The 24,720-nt window shown below is 41.5% G+C and overlaps 1 protein-coding gene across 2 annotated transcripts in view; it reads left to right on the top strand.

The window, feature by feature from the left end:
- NPTN (neuroplastin) overlaps positions 1-24,720 on the top strand; it is a 65,934-nt gene that overhangs the window by 29,519 nt on the left and 11,695 nt on the right. For both annotated transcript variants that reach the window (XM_028505676.2, XM_036028165.1), the window contains exons 2-5: positions 4,366-4,713; positions 9,566-9,731; positions 13,078-13,172; positions 24,542-24,675. In XM_028505676.2, the coding sequence (XP_028361477.1) occupies positions 4,366-4,713; positions 9,566-9,731; positions 13,078-13,172; positions 24,542-24,675 (743 nt within the window). The remainder of the gene's footprint in view (positions 1-4,365; positions 4,714-9,565; positions 9,732-13,077; positions 13,173-24,541; positions 24,676-24,720) is intronic.

Raw genomic sequence — 24,720 nt, forward strand, 5'->3', positions numbered from 1 at the left:
TTGGCTTGTGATGATGGTCAAAAGTACTAAATTTTGAAGGGGGCGTCTTATTTTCCACATCATTAAAGGGATTATAATGACCCCTGTCTTATAAGGCTTTTTTGAGGGTTAAGTGAGATAAAGTGCTTACTACGTTTTCTAACACATAACACACACTTAGAAGATATTCGTTTATGTATTTTTAATAATAATAGCTTTCAGAGAGCATAGATAGATGTCTGTTAAAACATAGGTAGTGTTTTAAAGGATTTTTAATCTTGTTTTTAGGTAAGTTTGTTTAAATATACATCATATAATTCACTAATTCAAAGGACATTTTTGAAATCTGGTCTCATTTTCCTGTTTGCAGGTAGAAAATTAAACTAAATAAGATCAGCATTCCTTGCTCCTTGAAGTCTTGCTTAGGGCTGGCAGCATCAGGTTGAGTGACTTGCTTAGTTCTGTGCAGTGGGAATTGTGTTCAGGCTGTTCCTCAGCTACTTTAGAATTGTGTGGTATTGGAAGATTAAATTGGAATTGGATGGTTTCTTGTGGTTCTGGGCATACTTGCAGATTCCTTTTACATTAGGGTAGTCAATAGATTGATAAACAGGCTTAAAGTTAAGCCTGCTTTGAAGTACAATTCAGAAGGAGGGGAAAAAATAGAAAACAAATTCACTAAATAAGAAGCCAGTCACAACATTTGAGACGGCATAATTCTCCCAGTTCATGAAAATGTGAGAATAAGAGCTTTGTGACTCCACGTAATGGTTAAGAACGTAATTAAAACAGAGTAATACTCTTCGGTGCTCTTGAGAGATTTACTGATAACCAGTTTTCTCTGGTTCTTGAACTAATAGTGAAATGAATGAAACCAGTTTCCTTTACTCCTCCTCTGTATTAGTTAACATTAACTTTGACAGGTTGGGCAGGTGGCAGTTTGTGAGACTAAGACATGGCTCCTTGGATACCACTTCATCTGGAAAAGAGTGCAGTTCTTCATGCAGAGGCTTGGTATATCCTTTCTGGAATTCTAAAACTTCTGCTGTGTCTAAGAATGACATCTTTCTGGCTTCTTGTTAGCTTTGGTAGATAGTGCCTTATAAGGAACTGACACTGATCTGAAGAGGTAGTTTAGAATGACATTTTCAAGGCAGAACATTTAGTCTAAGGCTGTTAATTACAGCATTCTTTTTTCCCTAAATTCTGAATGTTTTATGATTTGAGAGACTAGTATGAATTTGGAGATCCTGACCTCTACTTGAGTAACTGGGTTCTGGGGTTTGTGGGGTGGAATTTACCTCCAAAGGTAAATACTGCTATGGATATACACAGAAAATTGTCCATCAAGCACTCTCCATTTTCATCCAGCCCCATTGCATCTGGACTATCGGAAAACTGTTCATTTAATTCAAACTTCTTGAGGAATGTTTTCAGTCTGATGTTGGTAGATTATGGTGGACACACTGCTGTGCTCACTGCAGAGGGGCTGACTTGGTTCCAAGAGAAATTGCCTAGCTACTCAGAGTACCCTCTTTTAGCTTCTTATTTTATCTATACCTTAGCACACTACCTGAATTGGTAGAAATGCTGAATGAACCCTAGGTGGAATAAATAGCTGAGAGTGTGCTTGCACTGTGATTTGGGTTTCTATGGACTCCAAATAAGCCTGGATTTTTAAAAAAATCTCTTTCTGCCATTGCCACCTTATCTTATGGAAGTGTAACCTTAAACAAATTTTGGACAAGTGTCTCTGGCCGGTGTGACTCAGTTGGTTGGAGCATCATTCTATAAACCAAAAGGTTGTGTGTTTGGTTCCCAGTCAGGGCACATGCCTAGGTTGGTCCCCTGTTGGGGCATGCACAAGAGGCAACTATTCGATGTTTCTCTCTTACATTTATGTTTCTCTGCCTCTTTCTTCTTCCCTTTCCCTCTCTCTAAAATCAATGATCATGTCTTCAGATGTGGACTTAAAATTTTTTTTGTACAGGTGAAAGCAGGCATCAACTTTAGTTTCTGGCCCATGCCTGGCAATGTTGTTGAAGCCTAGTCTTCACTATGGAGTTTAATTTGATTCAGCATTATACATCCTTCATTCTTTTTGAGCTGGCCCCTGGGAACCAGGCAGCTAAACTATGTAGAAAGAGTCTGTCAAGTCCTGTGGTTACTTTTAAGACTGACTTTTTAGGAGAATTGCTAGTTGTATGGACTTACGGGATTATGGAGGGCATAGTCTCTCCACTAGCAGTGAATTGGGTTGCTGTTACTGTTGATTTTACTCCTGAACTGACTCCCATAGTAATTCTCACCCTGAAGTACAGATGGTCATCTGTGCCTGAGGATCTGCAGTTCGAGTAGAGGCTGCTTAGTCTCAGATAACTGGGGTATTTGCTAAGGGCCAGGGAAGAATGGGATGTGGGGAAAGTCTAACCAGAACTGAGGAGAGAATCCTGCATGAGAGAAATTGACTACCCTTTCAGTTGAAATTTGAACTCTGACTTCCAAGAGTTGTTCATAGGTTAGTTAATACTTCTCGTTGAGGCACACAAAAAACATCATATTTTTTTTAAAAAAGTGTTCATCCATCCAAAAGAGAGGTCCTGACTTGGCATATATTGAGGTCTGTCCGGAAAAAGTCCAGCCATTGTTAATATAATGAGAATGGTTTACACGACATCAGTGTAATCTGGCAGCCAAGGAGAGTGGACTGGAATGCGCATGAGGGAACAATGATGACTTTACTGTACTAGTCAGTGAGGCTGGTAGACACTTGAGTAAGCATGTGTACTGTGTGGCCATTGCATTCAAAATGACTGAGCAATTAGAGCAATGAATCTGCATCAAATTTTGCGTTAAGCTTGAACATTCCTCTGCAGAAACTATTTGGATGATTCAGAAAGCTTTCAGGTACGATGCAATGAGTGCAGTACAAATAAAAGTATGGCAGAAACACTTCAAAGATGGTCAAGAATCTTTTGAAAGTGATCATGTTCTGGAAGGCTTGCAACAAGCAGAACACCTGAGAATGTTGAACGTGTACAGGCTGCAGTCAATGAAGATCGGCAACTGACAGTGCAAGAACTAGAAGCTGATGTGGGGATTCCAAACTACTTTGTCCAAGGTTTTAACGCAGGATCTTGGCATGAAATGTGTAGTGGCAAAATTCATTCCATGGCTTCTGCTACCAGAGAAGAAGGAACATCGTGCTGCAGTTGCTAGTGACTTGATTCAAACGGCTACCAATGAACCAGATTTCCTCATGAAGGTCATAACTGGAAATCAGTTGTGGGTCTACAGCTCTGATCCGTAAACGAAGGCCCAGCCGTCCCAGTGGAAATCTGTCTGGTTCTCAATGCCTGAGGAAGGTATGGCAAAGTTGCAGCAAGTTCAAGACCATGTTAGTGTTTGTTTTTTGTTTGTTTTGTTTTGTTTTAATTGGGACGGTGTTGTCCATCACAAGTAGGCCTCTCCAGGCCAAACAGTTAATAAGGAGTACTACCTCAATATTCTTCATCAGTTCAGAGATGCAATACAATGAAAACGGCTGCAGCTGTGGGCAAATGGTGATTGGCAGCTTCATCACAACAATGAATCATGTCTCATGCAGAGTTTTTTGGCAAAACATCAAGTCACCCAGGTGACTCTGCACCCCTACAGTTCAGACTTGGTGCCCTGTGATTTCAGGCTTTTCCCCAAACTAAAATCACCTTAGAAAGGGAAGAGATTTCAGACCGTCGATGAGATTCAGGAAAATATGATAGGGTGACTGGTGGTGATTCCAGCTGCAAAGGATTTTGCAGAGTGTTTTGAACAGTGAAAGAAATGCTGTGAGAACTGTGTGAGGTCCCAACGTGCCTTTGAAGGGGCACTTTGAAGGGAACTGAGGCGTCATTGTTCTGTGTACTGTGTTTCTTGCATCTTCTTCAATAAATGTCTCTTTCATATTACATGGCTGAATACCTTCTGGACAGACCTCGTACACCTACTGCCACTTTGGTCATCTTTCATCACTTGTCTGGGTTTGAAAAGGTTATGGTTTGTGCTCTAAAGAAAGAGGCTCTTCACCAAGACTTGAGGTTTTCTCATTTTTACCAGCTCAGCCCATTGCTAACATGCTTTCCAGTGGGTTTGCTTCTGCCTGGCCAGCACATGGTCTGCCCCAGCTTGTAATTAGCCTGCCTTTGCTTCATAAGCTTCCCAGGGTGGTTCTTCTTCTAAAAGCTTGTTTGAAATGCTGTTTACTGTTTCTTTATAGTTTAAAAATGAATCCTTTTTGTTCTTTGCAACTCATTTTCTTTTTTTCCTTTCTTTAAATTACTATTAACACCTGTTGATTTTTTTTTTCTGATTGGCCTGTCACTGCATTCCTGCTCCCCCTCCCTCTAGCTGGGTTTGTCAAGTCGCCCATGTCAGAAACTAAGCTCACTGGGGACGCCTTTGAGCTGTACTGTGACGTGGTCGGGAGCCCCACGCCAGAGATCCAGTGGTGGTACGCAGAAGTCAACCGAGCAGAGTCTTTCAGACAGCTGTGGGACGGTGCTCGGAAGCGCCGTGTCACCGTAAACACCGCCTACGGGTCAAACGGCGTGAGTGTGCTGAGAATAACCCGGCTCACCTTGGAGGACTCTGGGACTTACGAGTGCAGGGCCAGCAACGACCCCAAGAGGAATGACTTGAGGCAAAACCCCTCCATAACATGGATTCGAGCCCAGGCCACCATAAGCGTCCTTCAGAGTGAGTCCAGCACCCTACAGTAGTAGTACTGTAGTCATTAGAGGTGGCCCGATGACCCTTCCCTTCTTCTTCCTTTCCCTCTTCCCCAGTATGATCACTCACCCCACCCCTTGTCTGCGTTTCTTCAGACCCACGACCCTACTGGTTGTAGTGTATGAAAACATCTGTGGCAACTTTTTTTTTCCCCCTTTGCCGTCTTTTCTACCTCCTTATTCCCCAACCCTTCTCTGTGTCTTTCTCCTCAGGAACAAAGAACTTGGGGAAATCGTGGCTGTCCAAAATCACCTGTATTGGAAAAAAAAGGTGGGGAGGGAGTACCGGGGAGGCTTAAAAACAAAACAAAACACTTAAAACTCACAAAATCAGGCAAACTAGGGTAGTGTTGAATTGTTTCTTTCCTTCCCGTTTAATTTTGTAGTAGGTTTCCTGCTGTCCTTTTGCTGATTTATTCTTTGGTGCCTTTCTATTTTTATTTCTCTCCCCAATCTAACTACTTTTATTTCTTCTGTTCATTTTTTTGAAGCTCTCTGAGTAGCAGCCTTCAACTCTTTGGTTTTAAGTTTGTGTCTACCCAGCCTTTTCCCTCACTGTGACTTGGTGCCATTTTGTTCTGTAATGCCATGGGTGTGGTGTGGTGATATGTTTTGGTTGTTGGGTGGCATGTAAGCTTGGATATTTCCATAGTTCTGGCTCTTTTTCTTTTCTAAAACAGTGGCATGTACTTCTCTGATAACAGCCTTCCACTGCAGCAGTATGCTCCCTGCTGGTCATGCCCATCCAGTCTCCTGTTTTCTTAAAAGCAACAGCCTAAGATTTCCTCCATGTCTGGCTATGGCGTCAGGTGACTCTAAGCTGCAAGGTATTACTTAAAACCCCATCATACTGTTTTTGAAGTCAGAGATGCATTTGATCCCCATTCACAAACATGTTGACTGATTGTTAGTACTGTGCTCCTCATGGCAGAGCTGGCTACCTAGAAGTAGTTTAGAAGCCATTCATAGTAGCCTTTTCTTGTGTCTCAAAAAAAAAAAAATAGGAAACTAGAATCCAGCCCTGTTTCTCTGAGTGAGTGATGAGGGTGAGCTGAGCTGCTACACATCAGAGTCCTCCCCTGCATCTGTTGTAGCAGGTACAAATAAGACATCAGACACACGAGCTTTTATGGTCACCTCTGTTTCTGAACAGCATTATGCTACTTGTATGATGGGAAGGAGAAGGAGGGAGAAGCCACCACAGAGCTAGTGCTTCTGGCCAGAAAGAGTTCTAGCTCTACATCTGATCTGATTATAATTGAGGGAGCATTCTCTATTAAATGGAAAGAGCCTCTGGGTTTTTCAGCTTTCTTCAAGGATACATGCAGTAAGAGGCCTATAGCCAGTTATGGCTTAAAGTACTGATTGATTTACAGAGAGTAAAAATAGTAAGATACATTTATGAGGAATTTGGTAATAATAGTAGGTAATATGACATGGGCCCTGAATCTATATACTTATAGGGAAAATAGCAAATTAGTTGTCCTTTATAGTAACTCAGTCTTGAGGAGAGATTGGAGAGCTGCTGCAGTTGGCACTGTTGAATCAGAGAACCTGCTCCTGGAAAGGGGAAAAGAAAACCTTGTCTATGTGAAAATGGGGAACATTAACCCAGCAATTTTTCTTTTATTTAACAATTTTTTTCCCTTGCACGCCTCCTTCTCCTGCCCCCTTGCTCCTTTCCTTAAAAAAGCAGAATTATCCAAACGGCCACAAAGGTCTGCAGAAGTTTGTAGGCATGGACTTGACCAGGCATTTGGTATTTGTACTTCCAGGAGTCTGACTCCAGTCAACTCACAGTTACATGGTCATGCCTTGGGGATAAAAGAAGATGAAACTTGGGAGTACCTACCTACCAGTCTTGAGAGTACATAGCATTCCCCCAGTTCACTTGGAAGTAAGCTTCCTAACTTAGGTGTATCTTCATGCAGTTGAATGAAACCCTGACTAGTTTGGTTTTTTTCCCCAGACTTCCCTATGAGTCAATTAACCCTAGTTAACCATTTTAGAGAGCTAGCCTTCTTGGAAAAAAAACAAACAAACCCCACCCGAATTCCTCTCTAATTATGATCCCCAAAGACATTTGCCTCCAGGGGGAGGTTGAGGTCTTCTAAGAATGACTTCCTGGCTATACTCCCCCCCCCCCCCCCCCCCCAAGTTCCTTCAGTAATGCACGGCTGGAAGAAAAATGTGCCCAGTTTTTAGGCTATCTCTCTGGCCATAGCATATTCATCTATGTATGAGTGATAGCTAGGGTAGGCCATCATTGCTTCCAAATAGAAGTCTGTGGCAGGTAAAATAATTTTGAGCTTGTTCTAAATGTTCATTTCTCTTGGACTTTTGTAGGCATTGCTTGGTTGCAGAAATAAAAGCCTCACCTTAATGCTGGTGCAGAGTGCAGATGTGGCTTCATGCCCAAAGGGGTGGATCTAGCAGTGGTTTCCATATAGAGCAATCATGGGATGGAGGTTACCCTACTCCACTAGCAGAACCATATTTAAACCTATTTAAATTATCCACTTGCTCCCAGCTGACTCTCTCCTGGATCTTAATACTTAAGGGGAAAAGTGCTTTTCTTTGTCTTCCAAGAATTCTTGACAGAAAGTCTACCAGCTTGCTCTCATCAACTTCTTAGATCTGCCTGAGCTGCAGTGGTCATTTGCAACGCCACAGGTAAGAGGAGCATTTACTTTGGCTTCATTGGACTTAAACACCTGGAAGCTCTTGGCCTCATTCTCAAGAGTCCACCCTTTTTCAGTGCAGTCTGAGAGGAAGAACCAGAAGGAGAGTCCCAAGTGGGACTGAAAATGAAATTAAGTAATAAAAATTCAGTAAAAACTTGAAAGTGTGTTTGGGTTTTAATGTTGCCTTTATATTTTTTTAATTTCTGTGAAGTACTGGTTCTCTCTCTTTTGTTTTTGCTTGGTTTTGATTTTTCTTGGAGTTGTGATGCTTTTTGCTGATGGTTTGTGTGCGCCTTCCATTGCAGGGTTTGCAGCCATTCTGTTCGACTAAAGGTCCAGGGATTTGGCATCTGTCCAGTGTGTTTTGGAAACCATGGGACACCACTGCGCTAACATGTTTACATGCATCTGCTTCTGTGTTAGTGGCTGCTATGCCTCCATTATCTGTACATAGAGACCCTGTTTGGTGTTACTGATAAGGACCAGTGCTGAATGGAAGATAACCAATGTCCTTTTGATGGAGCTGGAAAATAGAACCAATTTAATTGAGCAAAGTTAAGGATTTGCTTTATGTATCACTTTTTTTTTTTTTTTTTTGGACAGTAGGAGCTATACAGTCAGAAATGTTACATGATAAGGAAGTCCTTGGACATTATGTTTCCAAGTGTCCCATGACTTCTTTGTCGTCTACCCTTTCCCACACAGTGAACACAGCTTAGTTCCAGTGGAGGGACAGAGTTCTGTCCTCTAGTGTTAAGTGTCAGCATTATGCTGCATAAAATGGTGTCAGGGAGTGCTGTAGAGTTGTAGACAAGAAGTAGCCAGGTACTACAGGGAGATGGGAAATCATTGAAGGATTTCTGAAAAAGTATTGGAAAAAAATTAAAAGAGCAAATACCTAGAATTATGGAATGGGAAAAGATGTCTAATTGAGACTTCACCTGAAAATATTTGACCAAAAGTAGAAAAAGAACTAAGCCTGGGAAAAGAGTAAAGATAAATAATAACAAAAGACACAAACAGAAGCATCTTAACTTTAATACTGGTGGGATTCAAAGTTCTTAAAGGATGAACCTTCCATGAATGGTACAGTGTGCCTTAAAAAATTTCTGCTCATTGTGTTATGACATTTCACTTAGGTTACTTTTATAGATTAAATTCAACTAGTGGTCCCCGATTATCTTAGACCAGGATAGAACCAGAAGATAAAGTATATAACTTGCCCTAGGGCAAAAGGTGTGTAGTGTGTTTGGGGTTAAGGGGCAGGAATAGAGAATTGAGTCAGATGTTTTCTAGGCCCAGATTTTTCACTAATAATAATTATGGCCTTGCACAAGTCATTTTACCCTTCTAGCTCTTAAGAAATAGGAGTCAGTGAACTTTCAGCTCTAAAATTCCAGGAGCCCATAATATCAATACATATTACATTCTAGTTATATTATCTCAAAAAGGAATGTGTTTTAAGGTGCAATTCTGGAAAAAAAATGTTTAGGGAATAAACAAGGGCTGGAGAAAAAGAACTGATGGTTCCTTAAGAGTTTTCCCTTGGCAAAATTTGGAAAATGTGACAGACTTTCAACAAGAGATGTGCTTTTGGGATATGCATTTTTTTCCTACATAATTAATGGCCATGGCTGATTTGCCATTGGCTTATCAGATTTATATGTGGGAAAGCCCATACATGTATTATCTAATTAGTGCTATTACTGTTCAAGGCCTAGTGACGCCATAGGGAATTTATTAGTTACATAAATGATACTATCTTTATCTTCAGAACTGCAAGGGGGAGCCTGGTTTTCTATTTGAAGCCGATTTGGTTGGTGGTTCTTGTATCATAAAATGGTGGTATTCAAAAGCGTAAGTGGATTGTTGCCAGTACAAGCACCCGTAATACTCCCATTCTTTTCACATCTAGGCCAACTGGTCTTCAGGTTGTTGTCTGCGCTAGTGGTCATTTGCTTATAATCATTGTTTTTTCTTTCTTGACTTCCTCCAAAGTGGTAAAGTGAAAATCCTCATGTGGTCCTGTCTGCCCTCCCTCTTCAAGTCTCCCCATCCTACCCCATCCAACTTTCAAGCCAGGGCCTCAGAGAATGGCAGGCTATGGCTCTCTATCATTGTGCACTTTCATTACAGAGCCAAGGATTATCACCAGCGAAGAGGTCATTATTCGAGACAGCTCTCCTTTCACCCTGCAATGTAACCTCACCTCCAGCTCTCACATTCTTACATACAGCTACTGGACAAAGAATGGGGTAGAACTGACTGCCACTCGTAAGAATGCCAGCAACATGGAATACAGGTGAGAGGGGCTAGCAGCTTCTGGGAAGATGGGAGGGAGTGTGGTTGAGCTTACTTGACGTTCATAATCCATAATTATGCTATGTGAGAGAGACATATATGCATATATGGTTGTCCTCTGGAGAGTCTAAATCCAATATGTCTGAGGCGAGGCCCAGGAATCTGTAAAATATTGCTAAATGATTCCAATGAGCAGCTAGGTTTGAGGGCCACAGATGATCCCATCACTAACTATGATAGCAGAGAGACTGAAGGCATAGGAAGTGATTTGCTCAGGGTCTCAGTGCTATTCAATAGAAAAGTCACAATTAGAATGCAGGTCTTTTGACTTTAATCCAGTGGATTGAGGAATCAGACTGAAACCTGCTTTAGGACTCTTAGAGCAAAATCACCTGAGTGATCTTTCCACTGGGTAGATCTCCTAGTGAATTACCTTTCAGGAGTGTTTAATATAACCACAACCTGATCAGGACCAGTGGATACAGGGCTGTTTAGTGATCTCGAATAAGGATGGTAGCCTGGAAATCCCCTTTGATGAAAGGGAGGTATTTGCTGGTCCATGTTACCTGGCAGCCAAAGATTTGGTTCTTTTTGGGGAATATCTAGTAACACATGGCACCTTACCTTTCAGTATACTTTGTTCCTGGTTAAAAATTGATCTGGAAAAGGATCAGCTACTCCTGTTTGGCAGCGTGGTACAGTGCAAAGAAAGAGCACAATTCATTAAGAGCAGGAGAACCTGTACCCAATAGTAGCAGTACCATCGTGCAGTATTTTGCAGTTGAGATCGTCTCGTACCCTTTATTTAATTGATCCACATTAATTGTGGACTCTTCTTTTTGAGAGGCAAGGAAACTAAGATTCAAATAACTGAATTGCTTTCAAGGCCAAATACTATACCTATTAAGTTTCAGAACCAAGGCTAGGTTCTAGGTCTTCTGACTTTCTGTAATCTAGGTCATCGTTTTTTCTTGCTGTACTGTATGTTTAGTAGGAAGTTAGTTAAGCTGTTTCCACTGTGTTTCTTCTGATATAAACTTGGAAATACAGCCTTGGCTATATCCTTATATTTTGGAAAAGGTTAATCAAGTAGAGGTGTTGTGTGGAATAAAAGGCATTATTTCTTGGTCTGTCCATTAGTTTTACAAGTTTGTTTGTTTGTTTTTATAATACCTCTTTCAATGTACAAGACATCCAGTCATGTTTCTCTAGGGTCTTGTGCTGTATCACCCACAACACTTTGAATCGTAACTTTATAAGGTTTGAGCCTGACTTTATAAAATGCATTTTCTCTCTATCAGCTTATTTAAACCTCTCTGCATTGTCAGAGTTTTTCAGGAAATCTGTGTTCTCCCACATTTTGTGGAATAACAACTGATGATTCCTTTGGGCCACCTAATAAGTCAGCTATGGAGCCAGTCTCAGATCTTGCATCTGCTTAACCTGCAGTGGACATTTTCCATTTGCTTCCATTGCTTCCCATTAGGGAATGTTGTGGGAAGATTTTGGCCCAGGGGTATGACCTTATCTTCTCAAGACTTCTCAAAGAACTTAGATTCAGTTGAAGCCCTGAAGGTAGAACTTCTCCTTCTCCATATTCTGGAACATTTGCTAAGAGCAGGTGACTTACGTCTGTTTTTTTTGTTGGAAGAATATTGATTTAAGAAATGGCATTTGTATCACATTGAGAAGACTCTTGACTGCTCCTCTGAGAATGTTATGCTGCCATGGATATGCTGAGACAGTCTGGGGAATTGGCAGTGTCTTTCTTCAACCAGAGTCTCTTTACCTGTGTTTCTTTTGGAAATCAATAGTAAGATGGGTACATGCATTGGGCTGGTCAATGGTGGAAGTTAGGAGTTTGACATTTACTAGTGCAGTGGAGATGTGACCATCACAAGCGTCATATTTTAACTACTGAGCAAAAGAGCAGGAGCCTATTATAAAATGTTTATCCTCAGATCTGAAGGCCATTCTTTCTCTATTTTCTGTAATTACACATCAGCCTTTCTGTACATGTTTTGAGGTGGTGTATAGGTCAGACTGAACTGAGCTGTTGTGAAGCTGGTCCATAGGGGCAAGAAAACTTGTTTGGGATCACCCTGTGAGATTCACAGGAAGGGCTGTTTTGGCCATTATAGTCCTTTCTTCTTACAGTCCTTTCTGTCATTCTGCGTAATTTGGTTTGGATCTGTGCACAGCTCTTCACTCATTTGTGTTCATTTGAGTTGCATTCATTTGTTTATTCATTCTTTTACTGTATTCCAGGTACAGGTGATATGCTGGGCATATGCACCAAATAAACATTGCCTACACACGTAGAATTTGGTCTTTTGGGAAAATGGACAATGATTAAGCAATCACATAAATACACAGGGTAGGGCAAAAGTAGATTTACAGTTGTGAATATACAAAACACTCAGTTTATTCTTTTTTAGTATTTGTTAAGAATTGTATTTTCCACGTGAAGAACTATAAACTTACTTTTTCCCCCACCCTGTATAATGATATGTTATGATAAGTTCTGTGAGGAATTACAGTGTAGCATGAGAGAGAATGTGGGGGAAGGGAATATCACTTAGACCAAGGGTGGGAGGAAAGTGCCATGTAAGCCAAGACCAACAGAAAAGGAGTTTAGGTGGCTAAGAGTAATTGAAAGAGCATTCTGTATAAAGAATGTCAAGGTTTCAAAGTAGGAACAAGCTTGGCACGTGAAAAAACTGAAAGGAGACTGGCAGTGCTGGAAAGTGGCTGAGATGAGGTTAGGGAGGTGGGCAAGGTGCCAGATGATGCAGGGCCTGGAGTTTTAGCTTGCAGCGAAAATCCTTAAAAAATTTAGCTACATCACTGGTTGGTACTCTGATGGCTTTTTTTTTTTTTAAACTATCGCTGGGTCCTGTTAGTGAGTAGACTTACTGAAAGACATGCTGCTAAAATACAGGGTAGAAGAACAGGACTACCAAAACAAGGTCTTTAGGGAATCATAGAAACAGGTTTGTTTCTTTTGCTGCTCTTAATTGACTGGAACCATCAGGTGAGCAAGAAGTTTTTGTGATGACTCTATCCTCTATATCTGAATACAGCTTTCTATTTTGACTATTTGTTTTGTGGTTTATTTCCCCTATTAGACACCTTATCATTTCATTTTTGTATTCCTGGCACCCAGTAAGGAGTAAAGCATTAATGTTTTCAGATACCCAGAGGGAGGATTTTCTTTTTAGATAGGAGGTGAGTTGCATTAGGGACACAGTTTAGAGAATAGGGTCCCTGGTTGCCCCTGGATTTTCCTTTTGTATATCTTGACTGTTCTCAGTTTGCTCACTTGATTTTTCTTCTCATCTCTGCAGGATCAATAAGCCGAGAGCTGAGGATTCAGGCGAATACCACTGTGTATTTCACTTTCACAGTGCTCCTAAAGCAAATGCCACCATTGAAGTGAAAGGTACAACCCAACAGAGGCTGTGCTGTGAGCCTCGTACTCTTCTTCTGAGATACTACCTTGGTCTGGACTTCCAGACTTCAAGGTCTTGTTTCCATTATGGGAGGCATTATAATGTTACAATTAGGACCCAGGCTCTGGATCTCAGCTGCCTGGTTTTAAATCCACATGCCACATCTAGCTGTGGTACTGTGGAGAATTATTAATTTATCTATGCTTTAGTTGCCTCATTTTTAAAACCTGCTTCATGGGTTTGTTAGGAGGATTGTATAGTAGGTTGAATCATATGAAGTTGTTTTTGTATGTTAAAAATGCTTGAATAGCAGCTACAAGTAGTTCATGTAAAGCTCTTGAAACAGTGCCTTCTGAGTATTATTACATAGGTCTCCTATGATCCAGCAGAATTTGTCAAAGTACAGTGTTCAAGGTAAACATAAACTGTTTATGAACAACTCATTAGAATTTTCATAGACACTCTGGGTACATAGCATCTTGAAAATGCTGCTATAGTTGAAAGTTTCAATATGGACCAATAGAATTGTAAGAGTTGGAGCTAGTTAAGTACATTATTAATCCCAGGTTTCCTGTGTTACTTCAAAGCAGCAACTGAGACCCAAGAAAGTGAAACCACTGCCCTGTGATGCACAGTGAGTTGGTGGCAGAGCTAGCGTAGAACCTTGGGTCTTAACTCCCAGTCCTGTGTTTTTTTATTTTATAAAATGACTATGGGGGGTGGGGCTGCTGCTTGAGGTCAGATCAAAGAGGTGGGGGTCCTACCCCCTTTTTGTAACTTTACTTAGGAAGATACATTTTGTTCTTTAAATCCATAGGATGGTGTCTAGAAGCTGGAGGGGGATACATTTAGGAAGTAGGAAGAGCCTGTATAACAGGTATTTTTAAAAATATTTGGAAGACTAAAAATTCAGATTCAAGAAAGGCTTAGGCACATTCAAAGTGTCTGTTGTATGGTGTTATTAAATGAAAGTAGTGTCTCCGTCACACAGCCCTGACTTGCACGGGAGGCCAGTGCCTTCAGCTGCCAGATTGAATTCTGAATGCCTGCAGGGGTTGTCACAGTTGCATTTGCATGGTTTCCAGAGAACCTGGGATTTGATTAATTGAGTGGCTTTTCTTGGAGAGGTTTGGGTTTATCTCTGGTTTTAAAGAATGCCACATTTGTTCAACATGAGGAAGGTGTGAGAAAGCCTTCTCTCAGCCAGCCAAGGGACTTCCCCACCTGGGTGAGCTGAGCTTTGTGGGGAGACTCCTCTGTGTAAGACCTGAGGACCTGCAACATTCGAAGCTGAGCCTTTGGCACAAAGTCCAAGTGCAGGGGCAGAGGGCATGTGAGAGAAGGAGAGTGGTGTGTCTAGTTGATAGTCCTCTCCAAGTCTAAAGGATAATTACATAAAATTGCAAGTCCTGACTATCTGTGGCCCTATTGATTTGGTGTTAATGATTTCTAAGCAGCACTTTCAGAAGTGGAGGAAATGGAGGTTGTTTTTCTATTGGTTTGGCTGCTCGAGAAGGTGGGGTCCAATGGCCCCAGAGGCACCTGTTCTCACATTGTGTTGAGCAGATATGAAGTGGCGGTCTGGAGGGGCAGAGAGGAGGGGGCTACAGGCGAGAGTGTTCCCAGAGGAAGTTATAGCTTAGATGGTATCTTACCTTAGTGAAGGTGTGGACTGCGAACTGTTGCATTTTTACAATAGCCCTTTGAGGAAGATTGGACAGGTGATGATAATCTGGTTTTAAAGAAGTAGACCTTAAGAGAATTCTTTTTTATATAATCCTAAAATATATTTTGTGACTAGCTTGGACAGATATGTTAGTCTCTCAAGAAAATTTATAAAGAATTCTAGTCTTTCTTCCCTTTCTCCCTGAACATCTGGACAGAAAATAGCTGAACACTTAATGTCTTTCAGGCTATGGATAGTTTAGTCTGGTAAAGACTGAACTTTTGGCTCTTTCTGTGTAAGTTTTAAAAGGTTTGCCTCAGGCTCAGGGTCATATTCTAGTCTAACTCCTGAGTGCGGTGGGGTAGAAAACAGCCTTGCATTTGGTGGTTGGAAAGGGTTGAGTTATTCCCAAAGCATTTTTTATATAAACTCATTTTATTTCCTGAGTGCCTATAGGGTAGGGTAAGAGACAGTTATCTTTTAATAACTAGAATGATTTGAAAAATCTGCTGAGTAATAGGTAAAAGGTGCTTGTACTTGAAAATAGAGAAATTCAGGGGATTAAGGGGACATAAGTGACCTCTGCTGAAAGGGGTCTCTGAGAATCTTCATTTGTCATTCAGACCATCTATATTAGCACCTGTTCTACACGTAGCCCCTTTTTTCCCCATCTTGCTTTTCCTGTAGTTCAGAACTCCCCTGAGGTATTGTTTGGGCGTAGACTGTGGGGAGTGAAGGACTTAAAGTAGCCAGGGACTGGGTATTATATGTCACATTAACAAATCTTGAGTTACTTGTGGTGTTCAAAAAAGAAGGCTGAAGGAGTCAGAGCGAGGGAGGCCTGTGTGGGAACAGACATGAGGCGGCAGTGCATTTGCACCCTATGCTGTGGATCCCTGTCAAGACTAGACTTTTCAGTATGGTAGTATCTGCATGTGTAGTGAGGAACACCGTACATCTAGAGTAGGGTTTTTTCTTTCTTTTTTTTTAAAGATAGGGATGAGGCACCATGTAAACAGGAATATACTGTTACTGTCTAGGATGACATTTCTTAGCTATTTAGCAGGTGACCTGTGCAGATGATGGAGGTAGAAGATACAGTAGAGCTGACCAGGGGAGAACAGCAATGACGCGACCTTAGTGGGCCTTCTGCCCTGGGGTCTCGGCTCTCTAGAGATCTGCTTAGATAACTTTGAAGACGCATTGCTTTCCCCAGTTTTTTTGACTCTTCAAAGATCATGTCTTCCAGAGATTCCATACTTTATCCCAGAGCATTTATGAATGAATAGATGTTAGAATTTTTATCCCTGTAATTCTCTTACCTTTCTAATCTTTACTCCCTCACTTTTCCCTTTTTTCTAAAATTTAAGAAAAGTGCTTATAAAAGAGTAAATAAAAATTTTCTGCATAATTTTCAGAGATAAAAAGAAAAATCCCTGCCATGACTCCCAAACCCTATCTTTACCCCTCAGTCATTTTAACTAATTTAAGAAACAAGGAGTTTGAGTTTTATTGCTATTTTTAGAAAAGGATTTTGGTCACCAACTCCTTTGCAACACCCATGCCAGTGTCTCTTTTGAAAAGGTACATCCAGCCCCAGGAACATTCGGATCTCCCATCTTGCTAGGCTTATCATCTCTGCCTGTTTAGTATGTCAACTAAACGGGTGTCTAATGAGGTTCAGTCTCTTGGTGGCTATGAGAGCTAAGATTGAACTTGTTTTTCTCTTCCCTACTTCTTAGCTTTATTTCTATTTGAATGTTGTAACTGAATGTTAGGATTTCTAAAAGTGACCTTGCCTTCCATTCTTGTTTCCTGCTCTGTCACATGGCCTTATAAGTGATGTGTCTAAGTTTAAACTGGCAAAGATGGATTGTATGGTGATGATGACAAATATCATTGAGTAATAATACATATCTCATATTTGTACAGTACTTTCAGCACACAGAGCATTTTCATGGTCATTTATTTGATAGGTAGTTTGAGAGGTGAGGATGCTTAGCAGTTGTGAAACCTTTAGGTCAGAGCTGATGTTGAAGCTGGCCCTAAAAAGTCTTTGAAAGCATAATATCTTAAAGCTGTCTAGAACATTTTGAATCTCAACCTTAGCTCAAATAACCCTACCTATTCTTTCTTGTCCTCTCATCAGGGTGCTACCCTGATCTTCCTTAATAAGACTAAGAATGGCTGACATTGCACACTTACTGTGTGCCCAGGTACTGCATAGGTGCATTACTGGTCCCTTTTCCTCTTCTTTAATATTCACATCTCTGAGGTAAATGCTATTATTATCTCCTCTTTCCAGGCGAGGAAACTGAGGCTAAAGGGAATTAAATGACTTGCACAGAGTGACAGAGTTAAGCAGTGGAGCTAGGGTCCTCACCCAGGTTCTCTAGTTCCGGAGCCTTTGCCCCTAAACACTAAGCTATGTGGTTGTGTTTAGCACGTAACATTCAGAAGGCCTCAGACTGGGAGAAAATATTGGGTTCTCATGCTGGCCCTGCCATTAAACTTACCATGACCCTGGCCAGTCACTTTTCTTCCTTGGGCCTCAGCTGCCCAGTGTATGATGAAGTAGGGTGAGATAGAGAGGGTCATTAAGCTTCTTTCGGGTTCTTAACAGTCTGTGGTTTCCTTCTGTGGACACAGATGAGAGGTTGAGTTACTGAAGGTAATGTTTGTTTGTTTGTTTCTTTTTTAAAGATTTATTTATTTATTTTTAGAGAGGGAAGGGAGGGAGAAAGAGAGAGAGAAACATGAATGTGCGGTTGCTGGGGACCGTGGCCTGCAACCCTGGCATGTGCCCTGGCTGGGAATCGAACCTGCGATACTTTGGTTCGCAGCCCGTGCTCAATTGACTGAGCTACACCAGCTAGGGCCGAAGGTAATGTTTTTTAAGCTTCTCTTCCTAGTGGTTGTGACTTTCAGCTTCTCAACTTTGAAAATGTTATCTTAGTGCCCCCCCACACCTCTTCTTACTCTTCCCCCTGTCTTACAGGACATTCCCTCCTTGTAGTGCCAGGAACGGGTGGGAGCAGTGGTGTAGTGCCAGGAATGGTATGGGAACAAATCAGATCTCACACTTGATTTGCTATGTATGAACTCTGGCCTGGACATCAGGTTTATTAAAAGTATTCCAGGTATATCTAAGGTTAAAATCACTGTCTTGAAGGAGACTTCAGTACCTCCTACTCAGTAGTTTCACCTGCAGGGAAGGGAAAGGCCTCATCTATAGGAGGCAGCACAAGTCCCGCACTGCTCTAGTCTTCACAACCAATGATGATCCTACTCTGTAGGGAAGCCTTACTGAGCCAAAAGCTAACATTATTCTTCCATCTTGACCGATTTAAAATTGCTGGTTGGATTTAGCCTTTAGCCAGCAGTAAATCTAAATAACTCTCCCTCTACCTTCAGCAAGCCTCTAACTTCCCTATAGCAAAGATGAGGTATCTCTGGGATTTGATATTTTCCATAAAGGAAGCAAAGAGTTTGTACCACTATCATTGTGTTTACTTAGACATAGCCCACTCATTGACAACACATTGTAAGGATGGAGTTTCTTTGAAAATCAATTCTGAAGTTAAGAAATTACTCTGAAAATTGAACACTAAATAAGCAGTCCTTGTAAAAGGCCCCATACCTTTCTCAGCTCTGTTATGTTTAACTTGATTTATCATCAGCTTCAGCTAAACATGTCTCCATTGTGTAAGTTGACACTTTCTACAGTCACCAGCCTAGCAGAGAAGCTGGATGCTTTGCTGAAGTGTAGGCAGGCTAGGCAACAGAGGGAACTTGGGGTGTGCGTTTGTCCTTAGTCAAAAGCCCAAGTCATAAAATTGGGTCAGGTATTGGTTAAGTAAGAGTCTTTTGGAACCCTTACATTGCCATTTGTTAAGATACTGGAAGGACCTGACTGGTGTGGTTGAGAGGGTTGAGTTCCTGACTGTGAAGCAAAGGGTTGTCAGTTCCATTCCCAGTCAGGGCATATGCCTGGGTTGTGGGCCAGGTTCCCACTAGGGGGTGCACGAGGGGCAATCACACATTGATGTTTCTCTCCCTTTCTCCCTCCCTTCCCCCCTCTCTAAAAATGAATAAATAAAAGTTAAAAAAATAAAACATACACAATTATTTTTTAAAAAGATACTGGAAGGATATCCATTAACTAATATGATTATAATATATGGCTAGTAAGTTCATAGACTGAGTTTACTTTTAGTGGGTCTGTGATTTTTTTTTTTTAATCCTCACCTGAGGATATGTTCATTGATTTTTTTTTTTTTCTTTTAGAGTGGAGGGAATGGGGAAGGGAAAAGGAAGAGAGAAACATCAGTGTGAGAGAAATAGTGATTGGTGGCCTCTTGTATGTGCCCTGACTACATGTGCCCAACTGGGGATTGAACCTACAACCTTTCAATCAGGGGGATGCTCCAACCAACTAAGCCATACCAGCCAGGGCTCTGTGATCTCTTTTAAGAGTTTTTTTTCATTAGGCCCTGGCTGGTGTGATTCAGTGGATGGAATACCCTGCGAACTGAAAGGTCGCTGGTTTGAGTCCTGGTCAGGACACATGTATCAGTTGTGGGCTGGGTCCCTGGCTGGGGGTATGCAAGAGGCAGCAAATCTATATATCTCTCACACATTGCTGTTTCTCTCCCTCTCTTTCTCCCTCCCTTCCCCCCTCTCTAAAAGTAAATAAATAAAAATCTTTTTTTAAATGTTTCTTCATTACCTTCTTACCACTTCTACCCTCACTCTTGCTGTCAGCCTGTGCCTTCCTGAGAGGCTATAGGAAAGCAAAGACTATCTACTCTGTCAGACTCCTCAGGCCTACCTTTAGACCAGTAGGACCTGATTAAGCCATTCTTTATTAACTGGCAAGCCCATATGATATGAGGCACCTTAGTATCAATAGGCCATTAATGAATATGATTTGTCAGTGGCTGATCTGATTAAACCTTATTAGAGTCAAACAAGTCCTGTTTATGTCAGCAAACAGGGAGAGAACACATCTTTGATTTCTTGGAGCTCAGAATGCCTGAGTTCAGGTCTAACATTTCTTTGCTCCAACTAATAGCTCAATTTAAATGTTTATTTTTCACCCTGGACTCCAATTGTGTGCTAGATTGCTATAGAGATGTAATTTCATTCTCACAAGACCTCTTTGAAGTATGTAATGACACTCAACAGATTTTACTTTTTTTTTTTTTTAATCCTCTCCCAAGAACATTTTTTTCATTGCTTTTAGACAGAGAGGAAGGGAGAGGGAGAAACATCAATGCTAGAGGGAAGCATCGATTGGTTGCCCCCCACACACACCTGGACCAGGCATTGTACACACCCGGACTGGAGATTGAACCCACAACCTTTTGGTTATGGAACGATGCTCCAAGCAACTGAGCCATACCAGCCAGGGCAAAACTCAAAGGATTTTAAATAACCTGCCTTAGGTTATTCAATTGGTGATAATAGAGTGAGTCTCCATAGAGCCCAAATGGGGTAATGTCTGCTTCATCTGGTAGCTATATTTGTTGTTATCTATTACTACATATTAGTGGCTTAAAACAGCAAACACTTGTCACCTCATAGTTTCTTTTGAGTCAGGAATTAGGGAACAGATTAGTGGGGTGGCTCTGGCTCAAGGTCTTTCAAGCTGTTGGCTAGGGCAGCAGTCTTCTGAAAACCTGACTGGGGCTGGAAGATCTGTTTCCTAGGTGGCTGCCTCATGTGGCTATTAATAAAAAGGCCTTAGTTTCTCGTAGGCTGTTTTGAGCATCATTATAGCATGGCAGCTAAACTCTCGGAGAATTTTAGAGTCCCACACACTCTAAAGTTGTACACCTTTACTTCTGTTTTGTTTTATTCATTAGAATCAAGTCACTAAGTCCAGCCCACACTCCAAGGGAGGGAAATTAGACTCTAACTCTTGAAGGGAAAAATACTGGAGAATTTGAGGACTATTTAAAAACTATCACAGTGGGGCTCAGAGTACTAAGGAGTCCCCTCTGTCTACTGCTGACATGTGCTGAGAGCCTGATTACTTCTTGCTCTGCAGTCTGCTGTCCATTTCAGCTGGTGGGGCAGGAACAGGCTTTCTGATTGAGCAGCTACCATAAAGGATAGAGAGAAGTGAAAAAAAAAAACGTTTAATTCACCCAAAGGCCAAAGTAATAGTTGTTGTTAGCACTCCTTTTAAGGATAGAGTAATGTGGGTTGGGTTAATTTTCTTTCCCAAGTACACTAGTGATGTTTCCATCACCTCAAGGGTGAATACTGAGGGCATTATTCTTTTGCATACATTAGGTAGACAGGATATTCCTACGTTTCACTCTGTATTACTTGCTAAATTGCACAGAAAACAGCAATAGATCTAACCATTGAAAACTCTTGTATACTTACACTGTCTGTGTAACCATGGCCAGCATATGGGTTTGGTAGGGTTTAGTCAAGTTCCTAGTGGTGTTCTCTTAAACACCAAGGAAGGAGTGAAGACCATCTCCACCCCTCTCTCCATATCTTTACCTTTAAGTTTGTGTCTTTTCAGAATAGCAACTTTTTTAGAGCCTGTAGAGCCATAAACCAATTCCACTTTAGCCTTTTAGGTGCTTCAGTGTGTAATCTTGGAGATGATTACACATCAAAGTACCATGGCAAAAGCTGATGGTACTGAACTCACAGTACTTTTGGAATTACATAACTGGTCCAGATTGGATGTTCTCTCTGGGGAACAGGAGAATGAAAATGGGAAAATATATCACATGTAAGCTGATTTCTGAAATTTGTATCTCCACCCTAGGTGGGTACACTGAGCTTTAGACTTGGTACTTAATTGTCTGCACGACAGCTTCACTTGGGTATTAAATAAGTATCTTAAAACTAACACATCCTAAAATTTGAACTCCTGGTTTTTACTACCATGATTTACTGTACCCTGAAACAAAAAATAAAAGCAAGTGAATAACCCACCCTGATTTTTTTTAAAGCCTCACCTGAAGATACATTTTTTTAAAGTTGGTTTTAGAGAGAGAAGAATGGAGGAGGGTGGCAGAGAGAGAGAAACATCTATCGGTTGCCTTTTGTGTATGCCCCAACCAGGGATCAAACCTGCAACCTTTTGGTGCATGGGGCGATGCTCCCACCAACTGAGCCACCTCACCAGGGCCCCACCCTGATTCTTATACAGTCTTCCTCTGCTTAGTGACTAAGAGCTCGATTCTTGAAGTGCATCAGGTCATTCTTGACTTCTTTTTTTCCTCTCACATCCTGTCTCCAGTTCATTAACAAACACATTAACTCAACATATAAAATGTATCCAGAATATCCTCCCATCTATATCCTCCCTTCTACTACTCCTGCCTTCAGCCAAACCACCTTTTCTTTTGCCTGGATTACTGTGATAGCGCTGAATTAGTCTTGCTTCCCCTACTGTTTCTCTACCATGGCCATCCACAAAGTAGCAAGAGGCAGCCTTTCAAAACATACAGGTCATTCCATACCTGCACTTAATATTGACCATAGTTTCCCAGCTGACTTAGAGTAAATGCCAAAGTCTTTTCAGTGGCCTACACCGCCCTCTCTGATCTGGGCTCCATTCTCTCTAATTTCCTCTCCTACCATCTTCCCCTTGCTTACTGTATTTCAAAAAAACAAAAACCCCAAAAAACAACCCCCCCATGCTGCTCCTTGCACATAATAAGCACTTTTCTGCCTCCAGGCTGTTGCCTTTCCCTCTCCTAAGAGTGTTCTTCCCGCAGATATAAGTGGCCTACTCCCTCACTGTCTTCATGGCTGTGCTAAAATTTACTTCCTCAGAAAGGCTTTTCCCTACAACTCTCCATCATATCTGGCATGTAGTGGGTGCTTGGCAGATGGTTGTCAGGTGAATGAAACACAACTAGAGGCAGAATGTGGTGGCTCTTTTGCTTGTTGGGTCACCCAACCCTCCCATGATTGCGTCTTAGTCTGTGTATGGCCATGAAGCCCACTCCTTGGGGTGCTTAAGGTGGTTTTTAATATCTATTGACTGAAGAAGTATTTGAGGAAGGGTGATCACTGAGAAGAGACCTGTGGGAGAAATATGGTGTGGTAGGAATAAGGTCGAGCCAGCCTGACCCACTTCTTTCTGTAGTAAGGAATTTTGCCTGGAAAAACAACAAGACATTTCCTTCATAACATCCTATTTAGAAAACACCTCACACTGAATAGTGTTGAGTGGGTCTGTTTGGCAGGCAGTGGTTGTAGAGACAGCCTGGGCCTTGCTCAGCACATCCCTGCCAAGGTGCTTCCGGAACTGGTCTGGGAAGCACAATCTGAGAGTAGCAGGACTTTGCATTATTTTTATTTATTTACTTATTTAAACCCTCACCTGTGGATATGGTTATTGATTGTAAAGAGAGAAGAAGGGAGAGAGGAAGGGAGAGGAAAAGAAACATCAACTGGTTGCCTCCCATACATGCCTCCACTGAGGATCAAACCTGCAACTTTTTGGTATATGAGACATAGCTCCAACCAACTGAACCGCCTGGCCAGGGAACTTTGCATTATTTTTAAGCCAAGAAAGGCCAGTCAGAGGAGGAACATGGAATTAGCCCATGATATAATAAAATTGCACAGGCTTTTGCAGTCTCAAAATGAATGTTTTGACATCTTATTCATCTATCCAAGAACACTGGATGTAGGCAGGGGTAGAATTATCTCCATTTGATAACAGATATAGAACTGAAGCACAGAATAATTAAAGAACCAGTAAAACTGGAATTTGGACCAGGCCTATTGATTTGCTTTCCCATCTGGCCAACAAAGTGACATTTGGCCTACTTTGAATTTATTGCTTTCAGATTACTGTAACTGGTGAAATATGGTGGAAAATACAAAGATTACAGAAGGCCAGATTGAAAGAATTAGCTCCATCCCAGGCTTTTTAGCTCCTTGAAACGTATGTAATTTAAAAATCACAGATGCTGTTTCTTTCTTCCTAAGTGATCCCTAAAAGCAGAGAAGACTGACGGCCCCTGGCATGTCTAGAGATTCCCCCAAGGTTGGCTTCATTGAGATTACCCCAAATCAGATGTATAAGTCAGATTCTTAAGCTGTTAATAAAAATCTCTTGGGACACTGATTGAATTTCCTATTCCCTCCTTTCCTCCCCTTGTGAAGACTAGTCTGCTGGATTCCCTCCTCTGTGGAAGAGCCTTGGCCATTGGTATTCATCAGAAAACTTCTCCAGGGATTCATTGTTTTTATATACCTTGCAGTAGGACTTGATTTTAGGTGTTTCACCTCAGAGTTTCCTCATTTTCTTAAGGGAATATATGACATTGGACATAAACCATAATTGTTGGTGATATTTGAAGAAAACCATGACTGATAGAAGAGGTGATGATAATAGCTTCTGTTTTCACTTTCTTTAAAAGAATGGCATAATTTAAGGCAGTTAAGCCTGCGCCTTCTTTGAGTACATTTACTTAATATACAGTAATCTTGGTGCCTGTTTGGGCTGCTTTGGTGGATGGGAGGTAGGGGGTGGGGTTGGTTCCATTGCTGTATTCTTACCTGAAATGCGTGTTCAGTGCTGAATTTGAGAGTGAGCCTAAAGACTGACCATATTAGAAGCAGAGCTTTGAGCCATTAGGTAGGTTCTTTTTATTCGGTTAAGAGTTGGCTGCCATGGTAACTGTTCAATACTCTTTCTCACAGCTGCTCCTGACATCACTGGCCATAAACGGAGTGAGAATAAGAACGAAGGGCAGGATGCCATGATGTACTGCAAGTCAGTTGGCTATCCCCACCCAGACTGGGTCTGGCGCAAGAAGGAGAATGGTCTGCTTGCGGTGAGGAGGAGGCAACCCGGGTGTCTGGGTGCTGGGTTTTCTCTT

Source organism: Phyllostomus discolor, chromosome 1, assembly GCF_004126475.2.
Source record: "Phyllostomus discolor isolate MPI-MPIP mPhyDis1 chromosome 1, mPhyDis1.pri.v3, whole genome shotgun sequence".
Lineage (NCBI taxonomy): Eukaryota > Metazoa > Chordata > Mammalia > Chiroptera > Phyllostomidae > Phyllostomus > Phyllostomus discolor.